This window comes from Nestor notabilis, unplaced genomic scaffold (assembly GCF_000696875.1).
Source record: "Nestor notabilis isolate BGI_N333 unplaced genomic scaffold, ASM69687v1 scaffold29, whole genome shotgun sequence".
In the NCBI taxonomy this organism is placed as follows: domain Eukaryota; kingdom Metazoa; phylum Chordata; class Aves; order Psittaciformes; family Psittacidae; genus Nestor; species Nestor notabilis.
In genome coordinates, this window is record NW_009943016.1 from 52524 (window position 1) to 70394 (window position 17871).

The 17871-nt window shown below is 37.2% G+C and overlaps 1 protein-coding gene across 1 annotated transcript in view; it reads left to right on the forward strand.

Annotated features, from left to right (window-relative positions):
• The window catches only part of GTF2I (general transcription factor IIi), a 60252-nt gene extending 43406 nt beyond the window's left edge, over positions 1-16846 (forward strand). Inside the window, exons 15-31 of the mRNA XM_010021666.1 lie at positions 149-220; positions 893-1076; positions 1474-1532; positions 3025-3096; positions 3559-3742; positions 4247-4305; positions 4991-5077; positions 5527-5622; positions 6904-6969; positions 7804-7987; positions 8571-8623; positions 9099-9209; positions 10079-10162; positions 10939-11122; positions 12182-12210; positions 14786-14824; positions 16788-16846. Coding sequence (XP_010019968.1) covers positions 149-220; positions 893-1076; positions 1474-1532; positions 3025-3096; positions 3559-3742; positions 4247-4305; positions 4991-5077; positions 5527-5622; positions 6904-6969; positions 7804-7987; positions 8571-8623; positions 9099-9209; positions 10079-10162; positions 10939-11122; positions 12182-12210; positions 14786-14824; positions 16788-16846 — 1622 coding nt within the window. The remainder of the gene's footprint in view (positions 1-148; positions 221-892; positions 1077-1473; positions 1533-3024; positions 3097-3558; positions 3743-4246; positions 4306-4990; positions 5078-5526; positions 5623-6903; positions 6970-7803; positions 7988-8570; positions 8624-9098; positions 9210-10078; positions 10163-10938; positions 11123-12181; positions 12211-14785; positions 14825-16787) is intronic.
• Positions 16847-17871: the final 1025 nt, after the last annotated feature.

Sequence of the window (17871 nt, forward strand, 5' to 3'; positions counted from 1 at the left end):
TTTCCTAGTTCCAAGTTGAATCCATATTTCTTCCGCATAGTATTTTCTGTGTTACCTGGAAATGCAGGGTGGTTGTGCATGCTATAAAGCTGAATGACTGAAAATGATAGGGAATGTTGGTTTTGTTCTATGTCACTCTTAAATACAGTGAAAGAGGAGTGGTATGCCAGAATCACCAAACTGAGGAAGATGGTAGATCAACTCTTCTGTAAAAAGTTTGGTGAGTTCAGTATTATTATTTTCTTTTCTGGCTTTGTATTTCTTGAAGGTTGCTTTCGTTATTTCCTTTGACCATCTACATGAAAGAGACTTTTGATCAGATTTTTCAAATACTTACAATCCTGGCAGTTGAGTGTAGAACAATGTATTTCTTTACTGCATATGCACCTAGGTAAATTCATAGTTTAAAAAAGTATGTCTTATATGTACAGCTCTTCTAATTGCTCTCAATTCCTTCCTGTTTCGGTTGTTTTTCCTTTGATGGGGAACAAAACAACCATTTGCTTATTTATATCCATTAGTATTAGAAAACTTCTGGGCGAATTTTCATGTTCTCTCCACTATAAAAAAAAAAAGTCAACTTCAGAAGAGCTAGAGTAAAATTTTGCATGATACTTTAAAGTAGATGAAAACCTTCAGATAAAATCATTGCTTTATGCCCCAGTGAGGAACCCAGCTTCAGTTTTGGGACTGCCCAATAGCAACATGATACAATAGGGTAGATTTTCATGGATTTGATGTGCTGAGATTTGGACTGTTGGGGTTAGATATCCTGCATTGTCCCAGGTTCTAAGATAATGATTACAAAAGCCTGAGGAATCAGTAGCTTAGCTAGCTTTAGTAAAAGTTGATGGCCAAACTGTCCAGTTATTGATGTATTTTGTTCTAACAGCTGAGGCCTTGGGGAGCACTGAGCCTAAAGCTGTTCCATACCAGAAATTCGAGGCCCATCCTACTGACCTCTATGTCGAAGGACTGCCAGAGAACATCCCCTTTAGGAGTCCCTCTTGGTATGGAATCCCTCGCCTAGAAAAAATAATTCAAGTGGGCAACAGAATAAAATTTGTGATCAAAAGGTACGTGTTTGTTTTAATGCCTGAACATGTTTGTGGTTGGGGTTGTTCTGTTTCGGTTGTTTGGATTTTTATTTTAACAAAGAGGCCAAGCAAAACTTCCTTTTTGTCATCAAGCACTTGGCTTCATTAAGTCATGAAGCATTCAGTTTCTAGTTCCCAAATAGGCAGATTAAATATTCTGCATTATAAAGTGGATATATGCAATCTGGGCAAGTCTTCCAAAAATATATTTGTAGAATGTTCAGAAGTGTGAAATAGATAATAGAAAAATCCAAACTTTAACATTCTTTTCAGGATAGGTAGTTAGAAAAATCCAAACTTTTCCATTCTTTTCAGGATAGGTAGTGGTACTTAATTTATGTCAAGAATGGGCAGATTATTTGTTTTCTGGTTGCAGGCCAGAGCTTCTAACTGTCACTTCAGCTGAAGTTATTCAAGCCAGGTCGAACACCCCAGGTAAGACGTGCTGTCTTCAAGTGGGAATGGAAGGGTTTGGTGGGGAAACACATTTGGATCAATGCAACTGTTTTCAAGAAGTAACCCTTCCTTGATGAGTGTCCTGACATCCTCTTCTGAGCATGGATGGCTTTTGCCACAAATGTGGAGCAGGAGAAGGCAGCATTGGGGTTGGTTTGGGGTTTTTTTTGTGGGGTTGGTTGGTTTTGTTACCAAAATCCTGATTATCATCAGATTTGACAATGAATTAATAACAGCATGTGTCAATGATAGCAGTAAAAAACCCAGCTAATAGAATCCTCTTTCTGAAAGAACTGACGTGCAAGGATCATGATTCTTAAAACTCAGTCTGTTTACATGTTCAGAATAATGTTTCTTTTTGTACTGGTTATTTCACTGAATTTTTCACTAACTTCTCGGTGAGTCTGGTATTACCAATACCCACAAAGCTTACCAGGGTCCAGGCAAACACAGCAAACATTCTCTTGGGCTTAGAGCCCAGTGAAAACCATTTTCCCAGGCAAAGGCTGAGGATCTTATTGCAGATACAAACTTCATGTTGCTAAAGAATATTAGACCTTTTCTAAACCAAAATATTATTCTGTTGCAAAGTCATAATCCGGTGCCCTCAGTAGATAGTGTGTGAACAACATTTTAATTTTTTAAAGTACATTAGTCTTATTCCTTTGCCAGTAAGACCACAACATGTGAATAGTATAAACACACGTGCAGGTGTTAAGCAGCTGTGAAATCTATCACATGAGTAGGCCAGATTGCAAAAAATATTAATGCATCTTGCCTTGAAAATCCTAGAAGCTAGAAATAAACTAGGTCAGGTAATTTGTTAGTCCAAAATATGATTTGGAAACAAAAAAAAATCCTGTATAGCTTCCTTCATGCATGCTTTCCACAACTCTGGTTTTACCTCAGGAGCAGATAATTGTTATTTGTGGGTTATGATGAAAAAGTAATGAACTATGATGCTGTTTGTCAGGAAAGAAGTGCTTTTTAATGCTGCTAGTATCCTTTGCTTTCTTCTCTGGTTAGCACTCTTATACTTGGCTTTCATTTACAATAGAGAACAGGAGTGAAAATGGATTTTTTTAATGCTAATCAAAATGTTTAGCAAAGCACTCCTGAAATCCTCATCTGCTGTTCTAAAGAGTGTTATTCTTATGCAATATGAAGAATTAATTCCAGCTTTGTAAGAGCCACTAAAATAATTTCTTCCTGCATTTAAAGGCTCTGAAGAACAAGTTCTCCTGCTTGGGCCAATGCTTGAAATACGAAACTATATTTAAACAGATTTTCCATTATGTAGAGGGGATTACATGTATCATTTAAGCTGTCAGTAATAATCATACTTCATTATTGTGGCCTTGTTGACGGATTGTGTTGATAGTGTTACAAGTTATTGTGTTAAAAGAAATGTGTTTTAATGTATCTCTTTATCTAGAAGTGGGTAATATTCTGACATATATCTGGTTTTCAGTGAAAGAAGATTGGAACATCAGGATCACAAAGCTAAGAAAGCAAGTAGAAGAGATATTTAATACGAAGTTTGGTAAGTTAAATGTTAAATGAACTGTTTTATAATTCTGCTGCATTTTAAAACTCTTCCGTAAAAAGAGGTTTTAATTTTACTGTACTTATTTAAACATCAGAAATGTACTAGGACAGATACGGAACTCTTGACTCCTCTTACCTATTTTTTACAGACTCTTCCCTATAACTGACATAAATGACTTTATTACAACATCCTAGGCCTAAGAAAGTTCTCAGAAGAAAATATTAGGCACTGCAGGCTTAGGTGTTACCTGTAACAAGATGAACCAAGTCCCCATTTGCAGATATTCTACAGAAAATAATAGAAAATCTGATTAAATATTTCTCTTGGGTTTGTTGTTTTTTTGTTTTTTTATTATCTGAGTAGCAGAGCTTCTGTAAGCCAAGCTTCTTAAAATCACTTGAGATAGAACACCACCCATTTGAGTGTGTAAACTCTCATTAAATCTCTTATTTTCAGCCCAAGCTCTGGGGCTTTCAGAGGCAGTGAAAGTTCCCTATCCTGTATTTGAATCAAACCCTGAGTACTTGTACGTCGAAGGCTTGCCAGAAGGAATCCCCTTCCGGAGTCCCACATGGTTTGGAATTCCACGCCTTGAAAGAATTGTCCGTGGGAGTGGCAAAATCAAATTTGTTGTTAAAAAGTATGTTTGTAATTCAGTTATTTTTACTCCTGATTTTGAAGTTACTTGATTTGCTTCCCAGCAACTTTAGGCTTTAAATGTTACCTAAATTCTGTTTCCATGAAACAGAAAGAACATTTTGCATGTAATTTATCTCATGAAAGGATATACTGTCCTTAATAAATTTATATAGATGTATAAGTTGCAAAATTCATGCAGGAAGGATCTAGGGAGTAAATGGCCTTGTTCCTGGAGGCTTTTTTCCTTCTTTTTTTTTAAATTTTTTTTTTCCTTCAAATAAACCCAGAAGAAAATTACAGGGTATAAAATGTAGCTTTATGTTATCAAACTTTTTGTGGTTATAGTAAATGGAGATTCACCCATGCTTCTAGCAGAATTTCATTTTGGAGAGCTGATGTTATGCAAATTGGAGCTCAACTGAATTCCAAGAAATACGTAGCATTTTGCTGTGTGATTTTTTTGTGCATGTGTAATTGATTGGATCGTGTTCTGTTCAACTTTTAGGCCTGAGCTCATCAGCTCCTATTTACCTCCAGGACTGGCTAGTAAAATAAACACTAAAGGTAAACAATTAAGTATTATTTGCTGCTATCAATTCACAAATGCGTATTTTCCTCTTCCTTAGCAGACTGAGAGGTCTTCGAAAAGGGGTGTTGCAAACAAAAGGCATTGTTTAAGATGATCTAACATAGTAGCCTCTAAACCTGCTGTTATTTAAAAAGTTATGCAAAACAAATTTAATCTACTTTTTTTAGTTAAGACTATTCCAATACAGAAAATGGAATTTACTCAATTTCAACAACCTTCATTTTGCTGTTAATGGCCTAAACCATATGTAATTTAGAGCTGTGAACTGAAGTAAGTAGCAATGAAGTTTTGTAAGAATAAGAAAGAAGCTCTTAAGTTGTCCATAAAAGATTCAGAAGTTAACAGTTTTGTTATTTAGATAATAAAAAGTTCCAAAGCTGTCCCTCACACTTAGAAACAACGAAGTCTTCTGTTCTGAGTTAGTGGAGTGAAAGTTCAGGGGTGATACCTGCCTTTTTCAAGAGTACTAAGCTTCATTTTTAAGGCTGTGAAGTGTCTCTGTGTTGTTCAGGATTTACAATGCAAACTGTACTTAGTACAGGCACAAGCAATTCTTCAGTCTGCTGGAGTTTGCGGAATCCAGCTGCTTTTTCATTAGTGGTGCAGGATATGCATTATAGAGGGTTTGTACATTACACCTTATCTTATGTTGGTTTCCAGCAATGAGTCCAAAGAGTTCAAAGAGATCACAAAGTCCTGCAGGACTCAACTCAACCATTCCAGAGATTGAAGTTACTGTTGATGAAGGTATGGAAGAAGTATCATTAAATCTTCTTCTAACATTCTTCTAGTGTTTTCTGTTGTTCTCAGTTTTCAAAGCCCATCATTAATGTAAATATGCACCTCATGTAGCAAATGCAGTTTTATTTCATGGCTGCAGATCTATTTTAATATAGAAACAGTTTTATTTTTCATTTCTGAATAATTGTGTAGATGATAGTTATGTAAAATGTTGGAGTTTGACAGCTTGCTTGGGCCTTCTATTCCAAGCAGAGATGTGGGACTGATGTAGTCCTAAGCAGAGAAATGGCAGACATGATGAGGAGTGTCAAATGCTTATATGCAACCCTAGAAGAACTTTTTAAGGGGTTGTTTATTCTACTCTTGATTCAGAAGTTTTCTCTAGAAATCAAGTTCTTTTCATATGACGGCTTGCTTCTGCTCTCTGTCTGAATATCTGTAATGTCTTTTTACAGGTCCTAATAAACCACAAACAACCGATGTTCGAACCAGTTCTCAAACCAATGGGTCCAATATGACTTCAAAGCCACGAGGAAGAGAGTTTTCTTTCGGTAGATATTGTGGGAATTAGCACACATGCATTCTGTTAATGTTGGTATTGAACTTTCTGGTGATTACTTATGAGAGAGATTTGAATTCATGTTTTGTTCTACAGTTAGTGAATGACTGAAGTTCTTGTTTTCATATAAATTCAGGTCTTTGTCATGTAGAATAATCTGCATCGGAGAAATCCTGGATGCTGTATGGAGAATGCTGTGCAAATGAAGTGCTAGTCCATTGCTCTTACTAATGTAGGTTCAGAATCAGTCCCTTTCTGCTTCTGCTCTGTTATTGCAGTGCTGCAGATCCTTGGAGGACTTTTCTGGTGCACAGTACCACCACAGCGTGTAAACCCAGCTGAGATCTGATATTGTGCATGAGCTTAATAAGCTGATTTTGCACAATCACCATTATAGGCCTCTCCAATTCTGGAAAATCAGTATAGGAAAAGCCAGACAGGACTGGAAGTCATATAGTTGTGTTCATACTTACATAGGAGTTTGTTGTATTTGATTTATTGTATTTGCGTGCTTTTTTTAGCCCCATGGTCATAAAACATGAATCAAAGGAATTTTTTACTCCTACTGAGTAGGAGTTTAGAATGAATGTAAGACATGATTTGATGCGACTCCTCCTTTTGGCATGGGCAGTATTTGTATTCAGAGTTCTTAGACTTGCTTGTTATTGTTAGACATAGTCTTTCAGAAAACAAGAAGTCTGCAACTATTTAAAATCTCAGCTGAGTTTTTTGTAGACCAGCTACAGACCACTTATTGCAGCCACAAGTAAAGTGGTTTAGGAATTGATGCTGATTGCTGTCAGAAACAAAATTTGTAGCTAGATGGACACTTAATCTTACTCGCTGCAGGTGAAACTATGCTAGAGTTTGTAGTTCTTAGGAGAGAGGCATGTTTCTGGGCTGTGTCACTGAGCATGTGAAGAACTTTCTGCCACTATTTTGGGCGCTGGTTCAGATGAGTAAATTTTATGCTGCCTGATACTGTAAATTTGGATCACCCTTGGATTAATTTCAGGTTTTTTTATCACCTTTGCTTTATCTAGTAGTAGTATCTTCAAAGCTTCAGGAAAATGAGGACTGATGTGGATATAGGTTTAGACTGCAGCAGAATGTTTCAGTGTTGTTTGCAGAATGAAAGCCACTTTGCACATTTTACTGTCATAGTAAATAAGTTGTCAAGCATAAAAATTTATTAAACATTTATTAAAATGTTCTTCAAGGACCAATGCAATGTGTGTGTGTTGATTTAATTCTTCCAATTTCCTCCTGGCAGAGGCGTGGAATGCCAAAATTACTGACTTAAAGCAGAAAGTTGAAAATCTTTTTAATGAAAAATGTGGTAAGTTTATTGATTCCTTTTTACTGAGATGTCTTTCTTATGAACAGGCAGTTAGATGCATGAGAGAGATGTCCACATGTTTATTCCAAAGGTCCTGCAATCCTTGCATACTGTCGGCAATTTCTTACCGAAGTTCATTCTCATGTAGGTTGCTTGCAATTCTGTGTAACATTTCCATTACTTACTTTATTTGGGTTTGGAAATGGAGAAGTGGTAGTAGTTGGATTACTACTTCTTTAATGATCCAGAGACATAGCGACTCCACATCCTGGAATATCTTTTCAAGCTTTCTTCATTCTGCTTATGAGTGGGGGCTTTGTATGACTTCAGCCTCAGCATGACTCGATATGTTATGGATGGTATCTCGAGAGACATGCTCTAGCATATCCCAGTGCTGCTTCTAGTGCAAGCTGTTTGAAAGCTAATCACTTTTGGAAGTATTGACTTCTCATTATTCTTCTGAGTGGGGATTTTAGGACAAGAGCACTAATCTCACCTGGCCTTGGTGCTATTCTCTAGAAGAGATGGAGACAATGCATTGCCCTTAACAAAGTGGAGTACAAATGGCACAGTCTTGCATACAGACCAAGCCAGTGGCGTGAGCTGGGTATAAATAATTCATTTGCAACTGCAAATTCTGATCAGATTTACTGCAACAGAATGAATTATGTTTAAGACTGTTAATTTTATTCCTGCCTACTCATAGCTGTCACCAAAAAAGGCATAATCTGTCATGTATGTGCCAACTATTACATATTGTTTATACCTGAGGTTTTCTTTTTTGTATACACATCAGTTATCTCACTGGTCGCTTACTGCTCTGCTGTATTTCAGGGGAAGCTTTGGGGCTGACTGAACCAGTGAAGGTGCCATTTGCATTGTTTGAATCCTTCCCGGAGGTTTTCTATGTAGAAGGACTACCTGAGGGGGTGCCATTCCGCCGACCTTCTACTTTTGGAATTCCAAGGCTAGAGAAGATACTGAGAAACAAATCTAAGATAAAATTCATTATTAAAAAGTAAGACTCCCGTCTGTCTTTGGTAATGTATTCTATGAGAACGGAAATGTAGACCAAAAAATGAAATTGTGTTGCTGAGTTGCTAAATTACTCTATGAAATACGCACTGGGATATTTTTAGAAAATGAGGAAATAGTCAGAAAGCTCTTGTAGAGGTGGAGCAAGATACAGTAAGTTCTTTGTTCTGAAAGACACTCACAACCTGTTTTGGGAAGGAAGAGCAAGGCCAGATTCCTTGGCCTATTTCAGTTACCGTATTACTGCTTTAGTTCCTGCTGTGTGGAGCAGTTATGGGTTATTCATAAAACTTACTGGCAGTTTTTATGAGCTGAGAAGTGGAGATTCATATACTGGGGGTTGTAAGAATTCACTTTTCTTGTCTAGAATAGGTTTAGATGTGCCAGTGTAGAAACAGTGGCAAGAGAAGTTGTGGCGCCTTCAGCCACTGCGTTCTTGGCTCTTTGGCTGAGAGGGTATCACTTAGTTCCTGTCTTTAATAAATTGCTATTAGAAAGTTGCATTTTCTTTAATGTTGATGAATGTAATTGTATTCTTTTGCATGAAATATTTAATCTGTTTGCAGGCCTGAGATGTTTGAGGCAGCTGTTAAGGAAAGTTCTGCTAGAAGCCCCCAAAGTGAGTTCTACAACTGCTTAACATTCTAGATAACTTTTTCAAGGATTAACTACGAATCAGGAGAGCTGCATGGTGTTAACAAATTCCTGAAAGATTCATTCTACATTGGGGGTTTGGATTTTGCTTTTTTTTTTTGCTTGTTTGTTTTTAAGATGGGAAAATCACCAGTTACAGTTTAAATACAGCTTTAGCAAGGGAGTATTACATTTTTTGAAGTTAAAATAATCATGCCTCTAATATATCCTTCCTTTTTTCAAAATGTAACAAGTAATGTGTGATCCACAGAAGTAATTCAGGTCTAGAGATAAATTATTTGCTTCTAATATGTAGGTCATCTAAATGACAAGTGCTCCACAAACAGGCATGCAGATAGCCAGTAGAAAGTTGTGTCAGGCAGGTCATGGGTTAAATGTTTTGAGTCATGTTGTTATCTGTTACTATGGGTTGTTTTTTACATGAATTCTCTTACTTTTAGGAAAAATTAATTCAGCTAATACAGCCAATTCAGCAAGCACCACAACAAACACAGTGGTGAACACAGCTGCAGGTGTTGAAGATCTTAACATCATTCAAGTAACTATACCAGGTGTGTATACTGACTGGTCTCACATCATACTTTGTGCTTATATTCTTCATAATACTTGTTTAGTCTGGTGGAGTTTTCCTACAGTCAAGCTGGTTCACTGAAATACATATACAGTCAACAATGAGCACAATATAGCATTCTGTTTTTTCTGAGATGTTAACACTCAGGAGTATCTATTCCCTGACATCTCTAGAATATTCTTGGTCCAGCCCTTAGTTAAGAAGTATCCACATTTTTCCTTTTTTTTTTCATGGACTAAATTAAATATGGATTTGCAGTTTTCTTGGCAACTTCAAGTGATCAGTACTCAGACTGAATTGAATAACCATGCAGACTCAACTGCTTTGTCTTAACACTGATTGCTGCTTTCTCAGGCATATATCACATTCATTAGAGACGGTGAGGAACATTGCACGCTGTGACCATCTACTGAATAGTCACTTTGCTTTTACCTTTCCCCACCATTATATGTATTCTAAGAAAATAAAATATAATTTGTAGGTGTAGATTAAGTTTACAAAATCATTTCTAGACAGCAAATCTACATTCATCCCTGTCAGTGTTTAAGGCCAAGTTGGATGGGGCTTTCGGGAGCCTGGCCTAGTGGAAGGTGTCCCTGCCTGTGGCAGGGGGGCTTCGAACCGGATGAATTTTAAGGTCCCAACCCAAACCAGTCTGTGATTTCTTATCAGCCACCTATTTTTGTGTATTTCTACAATTCCGTGTTTCTGCTAAAACTAGGAAAAAAGTCAGTGCCTATTTTGAAGCACTTGGGTAAATCTGCTTTGAGTAAACATGCAATGGTAAACAAGCTTCAGAGGAAAAATAAAATTGCTTAATTCTGATGCTGGTCTAACAATTTCTTCCAGATGATGAAAGTGAGCGACTGTCAAAAGTGGAAAAGGCCAGACAATTGAGAGAGCAAGTCAATGATCTTTTTAGCCGGAAATTTGGTAATTGCTTCTTACTTTCCATTTTTATGTAGGTGTAAATACAATTAATGTTGTTCACGTTGAAGTTACTGAACCATCACAGTAGATGAAATACCTAATCATTAACAAATTTGAGAACTGTATATAAATGTTTTGCTTTGACTTCAAAAAGAACCTTTTATAAGTGACATAGATTGTTCGGTGGTTTAAACAAACAATCCTAAGAGTATGGATTTCTTTCTCTTCCTCCCCTCCTTTTCCTGCTTGTTTCCGTGTAAACATGGATGAAATATTATTTTGCTGGCAATCCATGAGTCCTCTTAGGGCTTCATCATCCTGACCTCTTAATACTTGGGACTGGAGTGATTTTAAAAATGCAGCATAATCTTTCTGCTGTGTGTAGTTTTCGTATTTGCATTGTAGAGCAATAATGACCTGGGTTTCTTCATCTGGAATTCCTTCACTAGTACAGAGTTACATTGCTTTTTGTGGCAGGAAGTGCTTTGTTTTCCTTCATGTTGCTATTGCTTTGCATATCCTCTTCTATACCTTTTTTTAGTAAAAGCAGAATCTGGGTTCTCTCTATGGTGAGTTGTCAGAGTTGGGTTGTAACTAACGCTCTCGTGGTAATGTTCATGAGTGTAATCCAAGTGATTCACTGTCATGTGAATTTTCATAGCTTCTCATCTGATAGAAGGCTTGGGTTTGCATTTAGGTTCTTAACTGTCTGTGGATTTTTCCTTCAATGTAATTATAAATACGTAGACTTGAAAATAAACATGACCTTTCTTATGTAGGTGAAGCCATTGGTATGAATTTTCCAGTGAAAGTCCCATACAGAAAAATCACCATCAACCCTGGCTGTGTGGTGGTAGATGGGATGCCTCCTGGTGTAGCATTTAAAGCTCCCAGTTACCTGGAAATCAGCTCCATGAGGAAGATTTTGGAATCAGCAGAGTTTATCAAATTTACTGTTATTCGGTATGTAGTTGCCATCAATGAGATTGTTCACATGTTGCAAGAACAGCCCAATTCAATTAAGTAAATTTATTCAGTTTAGGTTGAATAAATTATGATTTGAAAGAACAGAAGTTGCAGTGTGACTTTTAAGTAGTGGAAGATGTTGGCTCTTTTGGATAACAATGTATCAGGTCAAATGAAGTCCAGGTATTCATTGCATGAATGAAGCTGGTAACTCTTTGGAGGACACGTCCAATTTAGTATAACAAAGGGCATATTATTAATACTGCCTATTACAGCTAACTGTCTTTTGAGTTGAAATCTATTCATATTATATATATTATAGGAGTCCTAAAGTGCTGTGGGCCTTGCTTTCCCATTTATAAGATCAAGTTTTGAGACAAGTCCAGAGCTTGTTGGCTCTTAACAGTAAATAGTATGTTTGTAGTAGTATTACCATTATTATTTTTTAAATATTCCAGTTAAGAATCCTGAGTTAAAATAAGCCCTTTGATAAATATTTTTCCCTACCAAATGAGTTTATCTACAATATTTAAAAATACAATATTACCAGTTACAGTATAAATTAATTTTATTTGTGTCTATTTTCATATACACACATATATATACAAAGTATATTTGTATGCATGAAACAGAATAGATGAACCTTTGGAATCATACTTAGAAGTAGTTCAGGAGTTGAAATTAAAAATTTATCAGTTTATGTAACTTCTGAAATCACAGACTGCTTCACAGGAGTCTAAAGGCTTCGGTTTCTGTGTAGAGAGATTGGCATTTCTTCTGGGTATTTTACTAAGGGGTCTGAATTCTCAACCCTTGATCATGAAGCATTCCAACTGAAAGGACCTTGCTTGATACCTATGTTTAATTGAGTAAATGCTGGTGAACAAACCACGGTGGCCAACAGCTGCTGAGATGGTTCCCTCTGGTTTGTTTGACTTCCCGTTCATTTTCAGCATGACCACTGTTACAGAAGGTGAGGTTGCTTTGGCAGGGAGACCCCATGTAGTGTATTTTAGCATCTGTAATATTTTTTTCATTATTTTTCTTTTTTTACAGACCATTTCCAGGACTTGTGATTAACAATCGTAAGTATTTGAGACACTGATGGCAAATGTATTTTTGTAACTTACCAATATTTGTTTTCTACATCTTGGCTTAGTGGTTAAGTTCCATGTATAACTCTTGTCTGTGTCTGTCTCATTAAGATTCCCTGACTAAACCTGCATGTGCAATGAACTTGAGAGCAGTGTGCTAAATTTACAGAACAGCATAATGTTGTGTATGCGTGTGAAAATGCAAGACACTGATTTTGTATTTTTCAGCTGCAGAGTCCCAAAGAGATTTAGGACCCTGACTGAGCAATAGACATACAGGGGAGTACCTACGTTTTAGGTTTGGATCCATCACAGTAGCAGTTAATAAGCAAGAACTTTCCAGTAGCTGCACAACCGTGTTCCAGGGAAAAACTCTGCATTCTGCTGAAACTGCAGCAGTTCAGAGGCACAGGGTGTAATTACCCGAAGTGTCACAGCCAGTTTGGCCCTGTTAATGAAATTGTTTGGGGGCTTCAAAAATAAAAAGATTTTGGTATTTTCAGTTGCCTAAAATAATTGTGGCCAGTTTTTTTAGATCTTATTTAAGGAAAAAAAAACAAGCTGCAAAACACTATCATTAGTGTCCCTTGTGTCATGTTCTTTCTGAGCCAATGTCAGCTTCGAAATTCAGAGGCTAAATAACCTACTGTCATTAATTTGGCCTTAGCCAGCCTGAGCCTTTGTGACCCAGCATTCAGTCATTTTGCATTCAGCCACCATTATATTCCAGTTAACATGCTGAGGTCTATGAACTGCAAGTATGAAGTGTTCTCAGGAGGATACTATAGCTACTAACTCACACTGACCTGCTCGCCAGTCCTAGGCACACCTTCTTAGGTGGGAAAGAGATCTCTTTGTAAGAGGGAACCTTCCAGGCAGATTATTGTGTAATAGCATTTCCAGAGAACTGAATTGGAAAGGAAAGAATCTATTAAACGGTTGTCTATTCAACAATAACTGTCAACTTGTGTTGGGACTGAAGTAGCTAATATTTTGAGTAAGAACAACATAGATAACTGATCACCTTCCATCACTGGAGAAGCAGATTGGTCATTGAACACGTGGGTTTGTGCATTATCCACATTCATGAATGATGATGAAAATGAACTGATATTGATAGATGATTGAAAAGCTCTGAGCTTACTGCTTATAGGTATGATGCTTTCTTCTGAAGAAGAAGAACATGTGGGAGCTTCAAAGAAATTTTTGGTGCTTGCAGGCAAGATAGGGAATGTTTTCTGTGTAACAAAAGCTGTTGACCTGCAGCTCAAACACAAGTGTTAGTAACCTGTTCATGCGACAAGTTTCAGGATTTGCATATTCAAGAAGTAAGATTGCCCTTGGGTTGCATGTGGCCCATTTTTCATTGTGAAGTTAAACAATGATCATGTCTAATCTTAGAACTGATGGAAAAAGCTGAAGCAGAAGCACCACCAACAGCACCACCAGCAGCAGCAGCACCAGTACTACCAGGTGATGCAGAGCATGATGCATGTCCTTGCAGGAGGGGTAGGGTATGGAGTTCTGGATCTTATTGGCAGATGACATTAGTAGTCATGTCCTGGCTACGCACTGCTTGTAATGAGCCATTTCATTTTGACAGATGGTGTGCAACAGTGACCTTTACAGCTATTAAATATTAGTAACTTAATAGAAAGAGCCTTTGCTTCCTTCAGGCTGTATCATTGGTGTGTTCCTTGATTTGATTTTTGCAGACGATGAGTGAGCTGAAAAGGATTAGTATGGGCCATTTGTAAAGCCAATTCAGTATCCATTTATTGATGTCTGCTTAACTCAAGTGTGTGTATGCGTCTGCACCAGATAGTTCAGCCAAGTGAGGTTTGCTCGTGTAACACGTAAGAACCTTGAATGGGGTTTTGAAGGAATTTCTGCCCACTGTGCAGCTCTGTAACCCCTGTTAGACTGTGTCTTGACTGCCCACACATCATGTATCCTAGTGTGAATGGAGAACTTAGCTTTGTGCTATGAATAGCTAGAGTAAATGTGATTGAGCAACTTCTTATTGACCAAGTATAGTTTCTAAATGTTCACAGACCTTTTAAAATGTCTGTTGCAAATTGGTGTAGTGCACAAAGGACTTTTGCAATCGACTGAATAAAGTGTTACTCAAAGAAACCAGGAAGCTGAAAGCAAGCATTCAGTAAACATTTTAAGAGTAAGGGACACTTGTATGGTGAAAAGAATTATAAAGGAAACTACTAGCTCCCTTCTTTACATTTAGAGGTGATGGAAGGGATGAAAACAGCTGCTAATGGTCAGTGGACTTGCTGTAGTCTATCTGTCATTAACACAACCACAGTGATAAAAAGGCTAAATGGCTTTCCCGTCACCTGTCCATCTGTACTCCATCAACACAGATAATGGAAAAATCATTATGAAATTAAAACACATTTTATCTCAGACAAAGATGTTTAAGTCAGATCATAAGAGAAAAAATGAGGCACTTTCTTCAGGGAAAACCTAATTTCTAAGATATTTATCTGATTCTTGTTGTTTAAACTATATTTGTATTCATTTGACTGTATTTTTTTGTTTCTCATTTAAGAGCCAGCTGACCCAAACCAAATGGAAGTATCTGTAGGAGGTAAGTGTTTGTCTTCAGTTACTATTGACAGATATTTCAGATAATCTTGAACGAAGTTGTATCTTTTTTTTAAGGAGACAGGTCAATTAAAACAGAAAAAGGACTTTTATTGGTTGCTAGGACATTTTTTCATCTGTTTTAATATCCTGCTGCATCCTGTGAAAAGTACTCTGCAGTAGAAGTTATTATTGACATAATTTTACAGAGGAGTTTTATGAACTGTTGTTCTTGGTTGGTGCGTCATGACTGTATATAAGCTTTGAAGGATTGCTCATATCCTGAGCAATGCATCTTAGTTATTCAGCACAGTAGTTTCCACAATTTGTGCAAGTGAATGATTGCCATCATCAGGAACTTTGAATGTCATGTTGGCCTTGAATATACTGTGTTGGGGAGGGGAAGTATTGTTCTTCTAGAACTTAAGCTCTGAAAAAAATCCAACAAGGACAACCAGAACTACTGTTACACACTCAGCTCCAGGTTCACGCCGAGTGTTATGAGTACATCTTTCTCAGAGTATAGATCAATTTTATTGCAGCAATCGAGACAAAAAGTTGGAGTCACAGAAGAGCTGAGCTGCAGATTTTAACCTCGCAGTTGGAACATCAGATGTCTTTATAATGCCAAAACTGTGTGGGATTATTGAAATTGTTAGATGAAGAAGGCAATACCCTGAATACCTTCATGTGGAGGAAATCTAACTATGGACCATCAAAGTGATGGTTTTGGAGAAATAGATAAGCAGGTTTTGAATTTCTCATCCAAAACTGGACTCAGACCAGTAACTAGAGGAATGATCTCAAGAAAAAGTATCCAGTTGCTAAAGAACTCAAAATCACTTCAGAACTAGGCTGGAAGGTATAAAATGATCATGTGGTGAAATGGCTTGGCTTTGTAATGATGAATTACCCTAGCCCCAAACCTTCTAAACAGCTTCAGTGGAAAACCAATTTCCTTTCAACATCATATTCTCTGTTTATAAAAAGGACAAAATCAGGCCCCAGGTCATATAGGCAGTGCTGTACCAGCACGAGATTTCTTTGATTTACTTCCAAGCATCCTGTGAACAAAAAAAAGCAAAAATTTTGTAATGAAGCCTCATAGAAGTGGAAAAAATTTATCAAAAGATGATGAATACTTTAGCCAACAATATAAAGTTTCCTTCTATCTTTGTTTTTTTAAAACATATAATGCAGTGTGTGATACTGTGCACTGAAGAAGAAAAGTTAGCTAGGGTCAAAAATTGTTTTGGACAGATTGAAATACAATAACGCAAAATCACTGTCTAGTTGAGAAGGAGTCCTACAGATGAAAAAGAACTCTGGGAAATAGTGCTGTGAAAACAGGAGTTTGTGCTGGGAATGTTAATGTAATAACCCAGAAAGCATGACTTGAGCTCAAGTAGGAGCCAATGTTGTGAGCTAGCTCTGGAAGACAGCATCTTGAATAACATGAAATGGTGCTTTTGCCTGATGTATTTGAAGTCATGGGCTACAGACTCACCTGTAAGTGTTTGAAAAGCTTCACCCAGCATCACATATACAATGAGGTACTGGAAGGAAGGAGGGAAGGAATGGTGGTGGGGATTGGCAGAGAGGAGGGAAAAGGACTGAAGAGCAGCATGCCAACCAAACCAGTCATGTATCTGACTTTCTTCCCACTGGTCATGTGTTGTTTCCTCTTATCAAGTACCTTTCCAGTTTCATACACTTCTAACACTGATTTTAGTTCTTTAAAAAACAGAGTTCTCTAAGATCCCAGGATGCTTTACATTGAAATGAATATCATAATTTCCGCGGAATCAGATTGTTGTGAATACATTTTCATTTAGCCTCAGTAGTTTAAAAAGATAAATCAATGCTTTTCATACTTTCATAGTTTTTTTACTTAAGTACAACAATAACAATAGAATTGGTTGGGAAGTTTCCTTTTTTTCTTTATTCATTACTGCTTTTCTCAACAGATATTACAGAAACAGAAGAAAATTCTCAAATAAAGCAAGAGCCAGACCCAACGTGGTAGACCTCATCAATACTGGGTAAAAGAATCTAGTGTTTCTTAAAGTCAACACCTGTTAAGGTAGAATACTTTTTGTCATTGAGTTATCAGAAGAGCGCTGAGATACAGGACTGAATGCCAGAAGATGCCAATCCTTGTGAATTATGTCATTTGTCTCAGTTCTCAGCTATAAAATGGAGGATGTTTTCAGTACCTTACCCAAACGCAATGTAAAACACACTGTGCTCGGATTTGGGAGGCAGGCAGCCCTAGCAAAATATGGCCTATAAATAAAAACGGGTAATGGTAATTACATCACTCGGAGGCAGAATAAACCAAGGCTTAGGGAATTAGTGTTTATGAAGAGCTCTGACACAGTTGTGTGAAAGAGCATTATTATTGTTGGTAAAGCCTATGTATTTTCAAACTGTAACTGAGCAGGAAAGAGAAAATCCTCACTCTGATTGCAGTATTGTCTAAGCTTCAGACACTTGGTAAAGCTATTAGTTGTGATGACAAACCAGCTTCTTTGAAAGGTTTTTTTCTTTTCCATTAACTTTTATGTAAAGCTTAGTTTAATTTACAATGCAGAAATGTCCAAATCTTATATTTATTTTAACTTCACTTATTCCTAAAAACAATATTTTGGTGGAGGTGGAGAGCAGTGCTAGAGATACTGGCATGTCACCAAATGTAAAAGGCTGTCCCACGTGGTTGTGAGTCTCTGCTTCATTCAGAGAAAATGGCAATTTTAAGCTATCACAACTCTGTTGTGCTTCCTTCTGTCTCAGTTTTTAGATAATATTCCAAACCATATATTTTACTCACTGTGTAGTGTTCGATACTTCAGCAATTTGATGTGATTGATACCAAGTTGGCTGCATTTGTTCAGTACACTTGAGCTGTAACCTCTGCAGTTTAGTGAGAAAAGGACATGGTATTCGTCTGGGACAAGAGAACGTCTGGGAACTGTAACAGTTCTGAGTGCTCAGACAGGCCACCCACAAAACCAGGCTTTGGGTGTTTACCACTCTCAGCTGCTCAGACCA